The following is a 13743-nucleotide window of genomic DNA, read 5'->3' on the forward strand; positions in this document are numbered from 1 at the left end:
CCTTGAAAGAGCCGATGTTGAGCACCTCTAGCTGAAACAGTGCTAAAAGGGTATCAAAGGGAGTTTTAAAAGAGGTAGGCCTTGTTCTATATTAAAAGGAAGATCTTTAGAAACAGTCATCTTCCCTCGATACTAGTACGCAAGAGTATCTTTATAAATCGAACAGAAAACCACATGACAATATTAAAATTGATAATTAATTCATTAATCTCTACCCCCTCTCTACCGTAGCCCGTGGAAATGGCCGTCTTTAGCCGCTTTTCCTTGAATTTGGCATGGCTCATGAAGAATATTTCGTTTCGAGGTCGATCTTACAGACAGGAAAGTAAAGCACCCTGATGTCATTGTCAGAGGTAGCAAACTCTCCAAAGGCTTTTATAGTTTCCGTTCAATCAGTCGGACCATTCACTGATGCTGCCATATTCGTGGAAAACATCATGTCATCTAGACTGATCACCCGATCCATATCCATGAACCTTTGATCCAACAGAAGATATGAGATGTTGGAAAGCTCATCAGCTGGAGGTGCACAGTTGATTGAATAATCCACATCCGGCGTGACTCCGGTTGCAACTCGCGACCCTACACCAGATTCGACGTAATTGGCGGCCATATGTCTCGAAGTAATATTATCCTTTGCCATGCTCCAGTGAGGATCAGAGGGAGATATATCTTGACTCGTTGCAGTGTCGGTTGCATTGAAATTGGCGAAAACAGGTGGGTTGGTGTTGTAGGGGCGTTCATCGCGAGAGTTGCGATTCTGCTGTTCTGTAGGTGTGCGACCAGTGGTGACTGATCGGGTAGAGGATTGTGGGTGACTATTTGATACAACGGTCGAGTATCCCAGCACGTCAACACTAAAATGGGGAGCGGCGATGCAACGTTGGTGCAAATCTCTTAGGTGGTCTGCGTAGGTGCTTGCAAGACAACGGCCATTTGATGAGCTGGACCCCAGCCACCGACAAGCCATTTGATCTAGACTGTTGACCAGATCCCACGTTTCCTGGGCAAGATCTGATCCATAATAACGCCAATGGACTGCATTATTCTGTTAGACAGCGTTGCTGCGGTGATTTATGAACGTGCACTTACCTAGAAGAACTCTTGCTGCGACAAACACGCAAAATATGAATTGGTTGCTAACGGGAGATGACTCCGGTGTGTTGCTGAGGTATTTCGCCGTCATGTTTTGGATCTCGATTGCGGCGTTCTGACAAGTCTCCGCGCTACAAACACTTGGGAGTCGAACGATGTTGGCCCACTCAGCAGGCGGATAAGCGATACGTTGGTGCAAAAGGATCATGGAGGTATTGTGAGTAACGTGTGTAAGAGTTAAGTTCGGATCCATGTGTATTAACGTCGGCTGACGCGATATATTAGAGTCCCTCCACTTCTGAGGTAGGAACATTTTCCAACTAGGCGGAGCAGTTAGGGGAAGCGATTCAAGATGATTGGGTCAATCCAGTGGACGATTCAAACTTACTGTACTAAGCGTAGATCAAGTTCTTTGAAGCGAGTCAACCAACTGCTGACCTCCCTTCGGTCCTGGAAGTTGATTTTCTGTTGAAGGAAAAAAGTCGTCACGCGACTCAGAGATTCGGTCGCCTCGATACAGTATGCAAATGCTCCGACGGTGGACATGTCTGGCTGCGCCGAATTTGTCACAGGATGAGAGACGTCTTGTGGGGAGCTGTGCGGCGAATTCACATCAGGTACCGGTTTAGGGCTTTTAGGGTTACTCGAGTACTGGGCAGGCAAAAATGCGATCGAGTTCCCAATCCGTGCTTCGGATCTATCCCAGATTCCAAAGAAGGGCGTAATTACTTGCTCTTCTCGGTGCCACAAGCCACCATCGGCAGGTAGTCGTCTGTGTACATCATCTGCAGTGAGACTTGTGTTCCAACTTTGAGAGCAAAGTTAGCTTCAATTTGGCCACAAGTACGGCTAGATCTATCAGAGGAAACTCAACCTCTGAGACGGATGAGTGAACCTACCCTGTTGCAACAGAACAAAATCGGTCCAAATTGAATATGTTCCAAAAGACACGTCTCCTTTCTTCTTCTTCGACCCATTCCTTCGAGGGTGGTAACGATAGGAGGGGCTTCAATAGTCTCTGCGTGTCATCATCCTCATCTTCGATACTCAGCCGGAGGTATTCCACAGTTCGCGTCAAGGAGCCAACTATTGACCATGCTCTAGATGTGTTTCCATTTCCAATCTGGGAAAGTGTTATCATCAAACATATCAGCGCTCGATCATTGATACTCTTACATCGTCAAAAGCTATAATAGTCAAAGCCTGGAGATTCTCGACGGAAAGACTATCCATCGCATTCAAGACGACGATGCTCCTAGAAGTTTTGGTCTGGGACTCCACGTCGGCCGCCGAAAGACCGTGAGCTCCCGGGCGTGCAAAGCGAATAGCCGCAACGATGATCGCATGGATGACGATGACCAAACGGGTCCTCTGGTCTGGATCATGCACCCGAGCCCGAAATCGTGTCTCGTGAAGAATAGGTATCCACGGTTGGATGTTAATGAAGTAGGCAGTGACAATATTTTCCAGTAGCTCTGGGGGAGGGAGACTGCTTGTGGCATCGAGAAGATCCTCCAATGGTAAGGCAAGTTCGATTTTAGGGTTTCCACAGCTGTCAATCCGTCGTCGCTTTCGTGGCTGAGCGTAAGGCGACCCGTGAGTTTCATAGCCATCTGCTGCAGTTGATGGCTGAGAGGGTGTCTCTACCGACACTCCATTATAGGAGGGGCGAGGCATAGAATTGAAACTCGAGTCATGAGCCCTGCTTTCATTTCGGTTATTGAGCTTACAAAGCTCCATACAAACGGTGGATAGGAGGTTGACCACGCCATCTAAACGTTCGTTTCCCGGGCTATTCGACCGACATCCATTGCTGGTATGTCCATCATTGTTCTCTCTTTCTCGCAGGAGCGCGTCCTCAAGTACTTCTAATAATGATAAAGCAAAATGTCAATTGCGGTTCCAAAGATATATCACGGTCAAAGTATAGAACTTACCGATACGGCGACTCAAGCTTTCAACAGCTCCTGTCCTTAGGCCAGGCTTCCCTTTCTTTGCATCGTACACACATGGAGCCCCTGCAAGTAACTATTTATCAAAATCATGTCGTCGAATCTCTCCCACGGCCAACCTATGAAAATCAAGGGCAGATGAAAGACAGGGGTCGTCGTACCTAATCGCTCGCATTGTGAGCACGTTGGTGACTCGCGTGAACATTTGAGCTTGCGACGGCGACATCCCTGGCAGGAAGGTCGCTCTGGGACGGAAGTGCCGACTTCTTCAGACTCGTTTGATGGATCCATGCCCGAGGGCCTGCAATATGCCGACGCGAAGCCGAATGAGCTTTCAGCACGCGGGAACGGCCACTCATTTCACAACTCCAGAATCAGATGCAGCATACAAACATGCTAGCGCTGTAGAGTTGATCGATGTGAAAACGACTCATCAGATCACGGCAACCTGGAAAGATCCATTTTTCCTCGGCGCATGTTCCCACGAATGCGGGGAAGCTGTGGGGAAATGACTTTCGGGTATTCGCATAAACTTGTCCCGAGCATTGCCCCGGATCCCGAAACTCCCACTCAAGCGAGGGCGAAATTCTAGTCTGAGTTGCAATACTGAAGCTAATTCAATTCAGGTTATTAGCACAGCATCTGGCGACAAGATCGATATTCAGTCGCTATGTAATGTAGAATGCAAGTCTTCTGGAGTTGGTATTGTGTCAGCCCCACCGGGAAATTACCTTATTTGACGGGAAAGGCATCTCCGTCGGGCAGCTCATGCGCATTATGAAGAAATTCAACGTTTTCATCTCACCTAACTAGATTATTGGAGATGGGATATACGAAATGAAAGTCAAGAAGAGAAAATAGCACTCGACAGATTATGAGGTTTATTTAACGTCTGCAAGAACGATACCAATTCATGCCATTCCGCATATCAACATCCTTCAATAACATTTCCACACATGTCCACCTTAAACCCGCTCAACTTGTTCCACGGCAAGCTTTGAATCCCGACCCATTTCAACTGCATTTTGTGCATTCACATCAAGTCCCAGTTGTTTCATGGCGTTTGCTCCGGATGCAGCATTTGGACCGTCGAAGATCTCAGCCACTTCTTCCAAGCCGCGATTTTTGGTTTCGGGGAAGAAGAAGAAGATCATCGTGAGATTGAAAAAGATCACAACAACCCATACAATATAGTAGCGCCATCCGATCGCATCCATGGCCACTGGGTTTGCGAATGAGTTGTAAATGCCGGCAAGATTTCCAGTCAGCTGATAAAGCATCGATGCTTTGGAGCGTAGACTATAAGGGGTGATCTCCATGATATATGTAGGGGAAACAGGAGAACACGCATGGTAGAAGGCTGAGAAGACAAAGATCATAGCCAAGACACCGCCAGCATAACCCTGGTCTTTGAAGTCCTTCTGCTGATTGATCGCAGAACAGATGGTCCAGATCACGTAGGCGACTCCCATACCACTCATTCCAATCAGATAAAGACCGCGGCGACCGGCTTTATCGACAAAGAGAGCAAAGAAACTAGCAGTCAGGAGACTCCAGATCGATAGACAGCCGTTGATAATGAGCTGTGTCTTGTGGTTGGTGATACCGATTGTCTTGAGAACTAGTGTCAAATAGTAGGAGGTCAAAGCATTGCCTGACCACTGCAGCATAGCAGGGATATAGAGAGCCAAGAAAAGACGATGGCGGTTGCCTTTAGTCGCAATCCATTCTCCCCATCTTGATTGCTTCTGGATTTTTTCCATCTGTAGTGTCGCGGTGACCTCCGCCATTTCGAAGTGCGCCAAGCGGGAATTCGGATCACCGTCTCCATGATACCGGATGAAGATATCGAGAGCTTCTTGGCTGCGGCCCTTGTAGATCAACCATCGTGGAGACTCGGGTGCAAACAAACTCAGGATTGCCTGCACGATGGAGAAGGAACACTGCAAGAGACTGGGCAATCTCCAGCTCCACGACGAGTTTGTCATTTGGAAGGTACCATAGGTGATCCATGCTGCCAAGAGAGATCCCAATGGCCAAGAAACCAGGTAAAAAGATACCAGCTTGCTTCGGTGGGTTGGGTATGCCACTTCGGATAGCAGTGGGGGTGCCGCTACCGAAACTATGCCCAAGCCGAAGCCGACAAGGAAGCGAGAGAAGACAAACATGCCATAGTTCATAGACGCAGCCTGAATCACGGAGCCAATAATGATGATGATCGATCCTCCACAAATGGGATATCGTCGACCGAGCCAGTCACACAGTTGTGACGAGATCAGGATAGAGATCAACACTCCTCCAGTCGGGCCAAACGTCATGGCACCCAATCTATTTCCCGTGGGCGAGCCGAAAATCTCAATCCATTTCGGCAAAGCCTGCATACCGTTGATCATGCTTGCATCGAAACCTTGCGCAGTTTGTGTGAGGAGTGCACATAGTAGCAAAGTATTGAGTTTCAAAAGCCGGCCGTCTCTCCACCACGGCTTGTCGCGCTTTGGAACCACATCAAATAGTGTGACGCCAGTAAAGTCGTACTGCACATTGCTGGTATCCGCAGTCGCCTTGGCCATTCTCGATATGAAGCCAGGTGAGAAGTAGCTCGATGATTGTAGGAATAAAACTTAGTCAAACAACACAAAGGAAGGTGGACTGGGATGGGCGTTTATAGCAGGTTTCTTGAAGCTTCGCCAAGAGATAGCGTGGAACTTTGCCAGCCCGAGCTATCGTACGGACTCCGACAGAATTTCCTGAGAAAAATGGCGTGGTTAGAAAGCGCATTCAGCCACAAAATCCCCCGCAGTATACAATCAATGGAAAGTGCAGGGGTCTGAGTCTTCTGATTGAGGCCCGGGCAGAATATCCCCGCAATTTACCCGTCTTTCTGGGGTTTGCATCGGCCACCGGGCGATTGGTCGGCCGAGCAAAGCCCCTGCCGATAACCATGAATGGGTGGGATGACTCGCACACCAGCAATTATCGGTAGGGCTCTTTGGTCAAATTATGGCACAAACTTTGCTTATTTGAACTAATCATGCAATACAGAAAGATCTTCATAGATGAAGAATCAAGGGTATATGACCACTTTCTCCTCGTCGGTAACGGCTTTCAAACCAAGACGACCAAGGAAAATGCCAGATCACTCAACAGAGGATTCGGTGAATACAAATGAAGTGTTCGCTTCAATTCCAGCTTTGTAACGCCTTCTCTTGATTGAATTCATAATGAAATCATGATAGCTACAGTGCGGCCTTCGTCGTGTCACTCGAAGGATAGCATCGAACAGAACTCTACAATACCGATCCAGCGGCTATATCTAGTAACATAAATAAAACTTGAGTGAGAAGGGGGAAATGGTAGCTTGTTAGAGAACAAGAATTATTATGATTACCGCCCCGTTGGATAAATATTTGAACCCAGTGGCAGTTTTGAAAAGATATTGTTATCCAAACTATTTACCCATTAAACACTCAGCGAGTCTATGTCTATCGGATGTTTTAAAATGATGTCTTGAAACAGTGAATTTGTCATAAACAAGGTCATATTTTCGATTGTCCATGATTATCAAGATACGCGACATCTGTAATGTCTCAAAACACGCGCCACTCAAATAGAAACACCATCCACCTCAAACGTCATCACTGTACCAGTCTCAAAGTCAGTAGAAAACGACTTCCCTGAAATAACAAGGTTCTCGCCCCTCGCATAAAGCTTATCCCCCGCACGGTCCGTGATCCAACTCCTGACTTGGGTTCCATCAGCCGGGACCTGAGACAAGGCAGATAGATCAAAAGTGAGAGTCTGAGTATCATTCCAATTTGCTGCAATAATAGCCAGGGTCTTGGTGTGCTCGTTGACTGCCGAAACGACATTGCTGCTGGTTGTATTGACAATTTGCATGCCAGGAAGGATATGGCGAGTTAAGTGTGCCAATTCGAAGTACTTGTGGCTCGCGTTTGTAAGGGTTTTGCTGTTGATATCACCCTTGATGAGTCCCCAACCCGATCCATCGATTGCTTGCCAGTGTACCCAAGCCGTAGGCTGTAGGAGCTGGATATCCCGCATCAGATTTTGGAGAAGAGTATCGCCGCTGGCATCCTTATCACCGTACTCGCTATCCCAGACGCCCTGGCCGATTTTACGAGCGGCTTGCTGGAGTGAATAGCGTGGTCCACTGGAACCTTGGTATCCATGCACGTTCATCCGGCCGACGTAGGATTTCTCTGTTTCCTCTGTGATGGTATTCCATGAGTTTAAACCCGCCTGGAATGAGTTTTCATCAGATGCGGAAATGATGGTTTTGCTCAGGCCCCGGATCTGCATCTCCCGGTGAAGGATAGGGATGAGAGCCTTCTGGGAGGTGGCATCAAAATGACAGCCCTCCTGGGTACCGGTGGACTTCCACCAACTAGCAGCAGGCTCGTTGAAAGGCTCGATAGAGTTGAAAGTGACGCCCCAGTGGTCATGGGCGTATTTGGCAATCGTGGATAGATATATAGCGTGGTTCTGGTACTGAGACGCCGGTAGATTGTCTCCGCCACTGGATGATCCACTAGGATTGTGGTTGCTGAGCTGCCACCACATTGGTGAGTTTGAAAAAAGCTCGAAGATATTAGAGCCTCGTGACTGGGCTTTCAGCATCATGGAGCGTTGGTTGGCGTCCATTGTCCAGTCCCAACTACTCGAAGCAGGATGGATACTTTCGCCATCGAGCCAGTATCCGGCTATCTGCTTCGCAACTGGGATGCTGGATGACAAGGAGATTGTGGAGCCGTTGACTGTACTCGACGAACAAGCACCTGCATTGTAACGGACAATATTCAGGCCAAGACCGGGAAGTGTCTGGTTACCCTGACTCCAATAGGTAGACTTCTTGGTGAAGAATATGTCGGCTAGATCATCGCGGTCGCCGAAGATATTTGCCCACCACGCTAAAGAAACTCCCCATCCTTCCCATTTGCCTGGATTTTGGTCGGTGGTAATTTTAGTAATCTGTTCTCCATGGGCGAAGGGCAATAGTAGCCAAATGAGGGCTGCTGGGGCAACCACTCGAGAGAATATGACAGCCATTTGGACAGACAAAGAGAAACAAGAAGAGAATCGAGCTTTGGTGACCAGATCCATTTGGTTTGGGGTCCAAATTCACCTATTTATATGCACATCCTCATCTAGATAGAAGATTGCACTGTAGTCATCCGGCGTAGACTATCCGATGAAAAGGCCGAATTCCGCGCCCCATGGCTTCTACACTTTAGGGAATTGCGAACCTTTTCAGTCTATAAACTTTGCAAGTTTCTTACGAAATACTAGCTACATGATCCATGAAACGTGGGGTGAAATTAACGCAGTAGAAGTGGGGAAATTCCTCCGGCGGGGGTCGAACATTTTGTTAGTGGACAAACCCGAGCAAGACATCAATTCAAAGCACCTCAAAGATGTAGCCAGGTTTATCACTGATATTTGGGTCTAGTATGCTGTTAGAATGTACTGCTAACCAAAAATAGAGTCATGGGGAGATAAAGATCTGAATACACAGTGGCTTTGTGCACGTGTTTTTAGTTACTTTTACAGTTGAGTTCCGTAAGCTTAAACTCGATCAGGTTTTAAGAGCATACCACCAATGATAAAATGAATGAGAAACTAAGATTCTACCGGAGCGATGAAGCGAAATAACTCAATCAGAAGCCTGAGGTTGCAAAACAAGAGAGGGGAACCATTTCTCAGGTCTCGAAATTCAGACACGACTGTAAGTTATAGGAATCAAAGCAGCATCAGGACACAGCACAATATGTACTCATATAATTTGAGCCATTTTTCGTAATATACCACAAGCAAAACAACCTTCACCCGCACCACTCGCCACAATTTGTATAAGACAACGACGTAGCAGACACAAACCATAGCCCTCAAACAGGAGCATGACACGATCAGAACACATGAAGAGACGAGATCAATCAATCCAGATGAATATAGCGAGGTCATTACCACAATTTCCCAATTAGACATTTGTAACCAGATATCATCTTCTTTAACAGCAAGCCATTATAAAATCACACACAAAAATACCATATCCAATCTTTATAAAATAGGAACAAAAAGGTCAAGATATCCAGGAAACATAAAACATAAAAATGCACAAAGCCAAATCAAAAAGCAAAGCGCACCGTGCGCAAGAAAAAACAACAATCTTAGATTATTCACACAGTCTGATCTGGTCATGCGAGCCTAGTTTGCTCGAGTCTATTAATAATGAGAAAAAAAGGTGAAAAGTGTAAACTCAAGCCCCCGAGGGAAAGATAATAAATAATAAATACCGCATAAAGAATGTGCGGGTCTTTGGGCGTAGAATGGACCCCTGGGTATGAATCTAGATCTGAAAATCAATGAAGCAAACAAGGTGGGTGGTACACGGGCAACGAAGCGTGAAAGGAACATGAAGGGAGGACTTGAAAGCAAGAGGAGATAAATGTGCACCTGGTACAGCACTGTTGGGGGGAAACATTCTTTCGCGAGAAAAAAAAATCAGGGCACGATATTTGGTTGCGGCAAAGCACAAGGCACCGGGGAACGAGAACGGTCAAGGAAACGGGAAATAATTAAAAGCAATCGGGGAACGAGAAAGGTCTAGCAGTGCGGAATTCTTTCGTTGCGAAATAGCGTGGATGAAAAGACAGCAGGAACGTCGAAGCGGAGGATAAGATCGTGGGAGATGCGGCATTGTACAGAATCATTGTAATAGGAAATGATCAGGGCGATCAAGAGTTGAGAGACAGGCCTTGGAACCTGCCTACCCACTCACCCTGTGCGGAGGGCATACGGGCTGCACTGTTGGAACCCATATCACCGACTTGATAGGCAGAGAACCCGGTCTCCAACGCCCCGAAGCTGGTAGGTGAGTAGGGACCGAAAGGGTCAGCAGTCGCGCCATCAACGTGCCGGGATGGCGGTGCAAATGACGGGTAGGCGTCAGCGTATGCAGATCTGAGCACCCCAACTGGATTTGCCATGGTCTCACGCCCAACTTCGTCCCGAGTTCCAGGATAGGCTCTACCATCTTGTTGTTGACGGCGGTCAGCTTGTGCAGCATCCTGGCTGTAGAGCGGGTTAGTCATGCCAGTGGGCGCCCCTTGGAGACCCGCGGTAGGCGGAGTCACAAAGGAGGCAGGGTTAATGGCAGACATCCAGATCCGGGTCTTGTAGATCTTGAACAGGTCGGTGACCAGGGAGTTGAAGTTGATATAAGAGTCGGCGAAATAGTAGAAGGTGAGTTTCTTCCAGTCCCTACGCAGCGAAGCCAGTTAGAGTTGAACGAGAAATCAAAAGCGAAATACAATCAACTTACATTTGGAACTCAGCATCCAGAATCTCCATGTTCAAACGGTGCTCAGCCACCTTTTGCTGGCAGACACGTTTCGCTTTCGCTTCATTACCTTCCTTGTCGCGCAAAGTCAGGATCTCATGGTTCTGCGCGAGACGCTTGATAAGCTTGGGTTTGATGTCAGTGGCGGTCTCCTGGACGCCATGAGCATGCGGACCCATGCCACCTGTGGCGCTGCGAGCAGTCAATCCGGTACTGCCGGCAGCCGAGCCCTCAAGCTGTCCCTGGCGAGAGAACATCATGAGCCATTTATAATGCTCCTCGGCATATTGCTGTTTCAGTTCTCGTGCCTTTTGCAGAGAGATGTTGGCATGCTGGACGGTGCCCAAGTCGGTGCCGCGGTCTGCTTCGACGATGACAAGGTCACCGGACTTCACCTGAAGACCGGTATCTTCTTGGATGTAGAAGACGTCGGCACGGTGGCACTTGAAGGTAACGATGTACAGAAGCTGGTTCTGATGACCGTGCGAGAGAGAGGCTGGCTGACGGCCGTACGCACCAGACATGGCATACTGGTTGAGCGAGGCAGGAATCCCGGAAGAACCGTCGCCGCGCAGAGTCTGCTCGCGGGAGTAATATGATGCTATAACAATACAAGTTAGCGGGCAAATACCATCGTGTACTAATGAAAACACTTACCCTGTTGCAGTGACGGGTTGGAGTACTCGCTGATATTACCATATCCGTCGTCGCGATCTCCAAGCGCTGCCCGGGGAGTGGCCGTTGCATGCGAGTCGACTGAGCTAATGGAGCCATGGCGCATGGGGATGTCGGCAAAGGAGTGACGGCGGCTCTGCGGCATATCGGCAGCGCCCGCAAACCCGAGAGAGGTTTGCCAGTGTGCCTTGCGCACATTTTCCAGTGCCCGGTTCTCAGGAGGCGTAGCAAACGTAGAGAACTGTTGATCGATATTGGAGGAGTGCTCAGAGAAGCGTCGTCGGTTGCCACCGCGCACATTGCCATATCCATGGATGTCAAGCAATTCACCCGGACCCTCAACGGCCAGATCTTCTTCTGGAACAGCCCCTCGGATGCGATGTGCCGAGTGAATCCCGCTCACAACCGAGGCGGACGACGATGCGCGATCACGGAAGCGGCTATCCATTTGGCCTGCGGCGGCCTGTTGGCGGAGAATTGCGTTTTCACGGGCTAGTTGTTCGATTTTGCGGGCTTGGCTAGCGGCATAGTTTGTGTCACCGTCAGAGCCATTGGGGCTCTCGTCGCCATCATCGTCCTCTCGAACACGACCGAGCATGGCAGGATCATGCCCGAGTTCGCCAAGTACGCTGGGCCGTGACGCGCGAGGTTGGCCAGAGGACAGTTGCCCTGGGCCCCGAGAGCGACCACTGGGGTACTGTGCACCAGGTCCAGCCTTGTTCGCGATCATCCCAAGGTACTCCGGGTCCATTTGACCGACGGAATATGACTGAGAACGGTATGTCTTGGGAGTTGGATGGAGCGGGATCGAGAAAGGAATAGCCGATTCACCAGAAATGGTTCGAGTGATGGGGCTGAGCATATCCTCGCCGAGCGGACCGCTCGCAGGAACTGGGGTGGTCATGGTGGGAGACGGGACGATCTCTGACAGACGAGACGGGGGTTCCTTGCGGGATTCTGAGTTCCAGATCCCAGTACCCCATGGGAAGGAACTCCCACCAGCTTGGTTCCAGTTGAACGAGCCACTGAGTCCAGGGCTGGTGGCGTTTGACGTCCAGGGGGCCTGTTCACTGGAGGGGCTTGCCGGGTTAGAAGGGGCAGATGTGAGAGGGCCTCCTGGTAGCGAATGCTTGCGCTGCGCTGAGAGAGGGATCTCGTTCAACCAGGAGGTGCGGCGCACTGGCTTAGTTGCAGGTGCCGTGATGGTGTGAGTGAGAGGAATATGGTCGCCGTCGTCGTCTGACGAGGCTAGGGCATCTGAATCGGGTGTTGACCGCCGCACTCCAGGATGACTCCTCTCGAGACGGGCAGAGGCAGTCACTCCCGAAACGGGTGGGATGCTAGACTGCATTGCGGGGGGTTGCTTGTCGTTAGGCGCAGCCATTGTCTGGGTTGTGAAGCTAAGAAAAAGTTAGCATACGTGACGTCAAAGTCCTTCACTCAACCCGAGACAAAGAAAGTCCCAACTCGCACTTTCACGTCACTTGTTCGAGGACAAGGGACATGTTCGCAGAGAAGGGACAGGGATGATTGCAGGTAATGTAGGCATAGGTACGACAAAAGTAACGTGAATGTGACGGGAAGGAGTGCCATATCGCATTTTCAAGCCGCCATATTCGCCGGGAAGTAGCAAAATCGCGACCTCCGGTATGCCAGGAAATATAGCAGGTATACCGCGAAATGATTTTGATCCAAGTGACGAGAAAGTAACGGCAAAGTAACGGGAAAATATCTCCCATCTCGGACTTTCACGTCACTTGATTCGCAGGAAATAGGCGTAATTCACTGGGAAATACTATAAATCGCTGCGAGAAAAGTAACGTGGAAGTGACGAAACGAAGGCGGAGAACAGCCAGGCCGAAGACGGATAAAAGATAGGGCCAAAACGCGATGCGACGACGAAAAAAGTATAGTTCCATCCTGTCGCATCATCTTGTTCGCAGACAATGGGCAGGGATGATCGCTAGCATACTGCGGATAGCTGCGATAAAGGGGCTGGGTCACAAAGTCCCATCTCGTAGCATCAAGTCGCCATATTCCTAGTTGAAGGAATAGGTCCTGGCCGTTGGTATATTGAAAAATACTGTCGATATACCACGAAATGGGTTTGATCGAAGTGACGGGAGAGTGACGGGCAGAAAGTTCCTATCCCGGACTCTGATGTGACTGGATTCGGAGAAAACGGCTGGAATTCATCGAGCGTGTTCGCAGAAAAGTGCGATATGAATAATGGGAGAATAACGGGAAAGAGACGGGAAGAAGGCGGAGGGAAGTTGGGGGAAAAGACGGGGGATGGTCGACAAAAAAAGGAATCCGCACTTGGAGCGCCAGGGATGGACCTACCGAAATGTTGGTTTTCTCCAGTGTGAAGTCGGAACGGAGCAAACGAGGTTGTGCTGTATGCTTTTACCTGCAGTGGTCAAGGGCACAGGACAAAGAACCAGTCTTTGTTTCACACCGTCAAGGTTGTAGGTGAGGGGGCCAATCTCGATCTTTCAAAGACACGACGGATGGCTGGGTGTATGCGCTATGTGCAGAACTGCAAAGGAGAAAACGTCAGCTATCTTGTATCGACATGCGAAGCACCAGCGAGAGCAGTGACGTGAATGTGCGAGAAACCGAGAAACAGTTTGGTCTTTGAAGAAACATGTTTTGGGTCATGAG

At 49.1% G+C, this 13743-nt stretch overlaps 4 protein-coding genes across 4 annotated transcripts; all 4 read right to left on the reverse strand.

Moving 5' to 3' along the window:
• Positions 1 to 388: 388 nt before the first annotated feature.
• On the reverse strand, positions 389 to 3338 carry N7496_009649 (Zn(II)2Cys6 transcription factor; the record flags this gene model as incomplete). Its single annotated transcript, XM_056702562.1, has 7 exons — positions 389 to 1038; positions 1093 to 1415; positions 1484 to 1903; positions 1995 to 2218; positions 2272 to 2963; positions 3033 to 3113; positions 3209 to 3338. 7 exons carry the CDS (start codon positions 3336 to 3338, stop codon positions 389 to 391), a joined length of 2520 nt encoding a protein of 839 aa, XP_056551562.1.
• A 674-nt stretch (positions 3339 to 4012) lies between these two features.
• Positions 4013 to 5617, reverse strand: N7496_009650 (hexose transporter protein; the record flags this gene model as incomplete). The annotated part of the gene is made up of 1 exon (XM_056702563.1): positions 4013 to 5617. One exon carries the CDS (start codon positions 5615 to 5617, stop codon positions 4013 to 4015), a length of 1605 nt encoding a protein of 534 aa, XP_056551563.1.
• A 1033-nt stretch (positions 5618 to 6650) lies between these two features.
• On the reverse strand, positions 6651 to 8114 carry N7496_009651 (glycoside hydrolase superfamily; the record flags this gene model as incomplete). Its single annotated transcript, XM_056702564.1, has 1 exon — positions 6651 to 8114. The coding sequence occupies one exon, from the start codon at positions 8112 to 8114 to the stop codon at positions 6651 to 6653; it is 1464 nt and encodes a 487-aa protein (XP_056551564.1).
• Positions 8115 to 9799: 1685 nt separating this feature from the next.
• On the reverse strand, positions 9800 to 12463 carry N7496_009652 (PSP1 family protein; the record flags this gene model as incomplete). The annotated part of the gene is made up of 3 exons (XM_056702565.1): positions 9800 to 10325; positions 10387 to 11005; positions 11062 to 12463. 3 exons carry the CDS (start codon positions 12461 to 12463, stop codon positions 9800 to 9802), a joined length of 2547 nt encoding a protein of 848 aa, XP_056551565.1.
• Between the last annotated feature and the right edge of the window lie 1280 nt (positions 12464 to 13743).

This window comes from Penicillium cataractarum (assembly GCF_028827025.1).
Source record: "Penicillium cataractarum strain IBT 29864 chromosome Unknown utg000008l, whole genome shotgun sequence".
Classification (NCBI taxonomy): domain Eukaryota; kingdom Fungi; phylum Ascomycota; class Eurotiomycetes; order Eurotiales; family Aspergillaceae; genus Penicillium; species Penicillium cataractarum.